This window comes from Malurus melanocephalus, unplaced genomic scaffold (assembly GCF_030028575.1).
Source record: "Malurus melanocephalus ecotype Western Australia unplaced genomic scaffold, MMel_1.1 scaffold_23, whole genome shotgun sequence".
In the NCBI taxonomy this organism is placed as follows: Eukaryota; Metazoa; Chordata; class Aves; order Passeriformes; family Maluridae; genus Malurus; species Malurus melanocephalus.
Window position 1 is genome coordinate 3,437,292 of NW_026623255.1, and position 1,206 is coordinate 3,438,497.

General features: G+C 65.5%; 1 protein-coding gene across 1 annotated transcript in view; it reads left to right on the forward strand.

Annotated features, from left to right (window-relative positions):
- Nucleotides 1–1,180, forward strand: part of MARCKS (myristoylated alanine rich protein kinase C substrate) — a 3,291-nt gene extending 2,111 nt beyond the window's left edge. Inside the window, exon 2 of the mRNA XM_057390120.1 lies at nucleotides 6–1,180. Within this exon, the coding sequence (XP_057246103.1) occupies nucleotides 6–846 (841 nt within the window). The 3' untranslated portion in view covers nucleotides 847–1,180. The remainder of the gene's footprint in view (nucleotides 1–5) is intronic.
- The last annotated feature ends 26 nt before the right edge of the window (nucleotides 1,181–1,206 follow it).

The following is a 1,206-nucleotide window of genomic DNA, read 5'->3' on the forward strand; positions in this document are numbered from 1 at the left end:
GCGAGGCCAGGCCGGCGGGCGGGGAGGGCGGCGGAGGGGCCCCGCGAATCCCCCCGGGCACCGCCGGTAACGCTGGTCCCTGTCTTGCAGGAGAACGGCCACTTGAAGGTGAACGGCGACGCCTCCCCCGCGGCGGCGGAGGCGGGCAAGGAGGAGGTGCAGGCGAACGGCAGCGCGCCCGCCGAGGAGACGGGCAAGGAGGAGGCGGCCTCGTCGGAACCCGCCTCCGAGAAGGAGGCGGGAGAGGCGGAGAGCACCGAGCCGGCCTCCCCGGCCGAGGGAGAGTCCTCCCCCAAGACTGAGGAGGGCGCGACCCCCTCGTCCAGCAGCGAGACCCCGAAAAAAAAAAAGAAGCGCTTTTCCTTCAAGAAGTCCTTTAAGCTGAGCGGCTTCTCCTTCAAGAAGAACAAGAAGGAGGCCGGCGAGGGGGCCGAGGGCGAAGGCGGCACCGCCGCCGCGGCAGCGGAGGGCGGGAAGGAGGAGGCGGCGGCCCCCGAGGCGGCGGGCAGCGAGGAGGGCAAGGCGGCCGCCGAGGAGGCGTGCGCGGCCGGCAGCGCCGAGGCGGCGAAGGAGGAGGCGGGGGACTCGCAGGAGGCCAAATCGGACGARGCCGCCCCCGAGAAGGCGGCGGGAGAAGAGACCCCGGCGTCGGCGGCGGGCGAGGAGCAGCAGCCGCCTCAGCAGGCAGCGGAGGGCAAGGCGAAGGAGGAGGCGGCGGGCGCCGGAGCCGCCACGAGTGAGGCGGGCAGCGGCGAGCAGGAGGCGGCCCCCGCGGAGGAGCCGGCGCGGCAGGAGCCCCCCGCCGAGAGCAGTCCGGAGGGACCCGCCGCCGAGTCGGCGGAGTAGTAAGCGCCGCCGCCGCCCCTCGCCGACGGACTTTTCTTCCCCCCTGTTTGTTTGTTGGAGTGGTGCCAGGTACTGGTCTCGGAGAACTTGTCTACAACCAGGGATTGATTTAAAAGATGTCTCGTTTCTTTTTTTTCTCTCCCCCCGCAGCTCCCATCTCAAATCGTTGTGTGTTGCCGCCATTCCAACGGGCGGAGGGGGGCTCCCCTCCGCCCTCTTCTCCCATCCTCTATATTTTGGTTTTTTTGGGGTTTTTTTTTCATCAGTATTAATGTTTTGTTTTGGTTGGTTCGGGTTTGTTTTTTTTTCCCGTTGGTTTTTTTTTTTTTTTTTTTTTTTTTTTTTTTTTTTTTTTTTTTT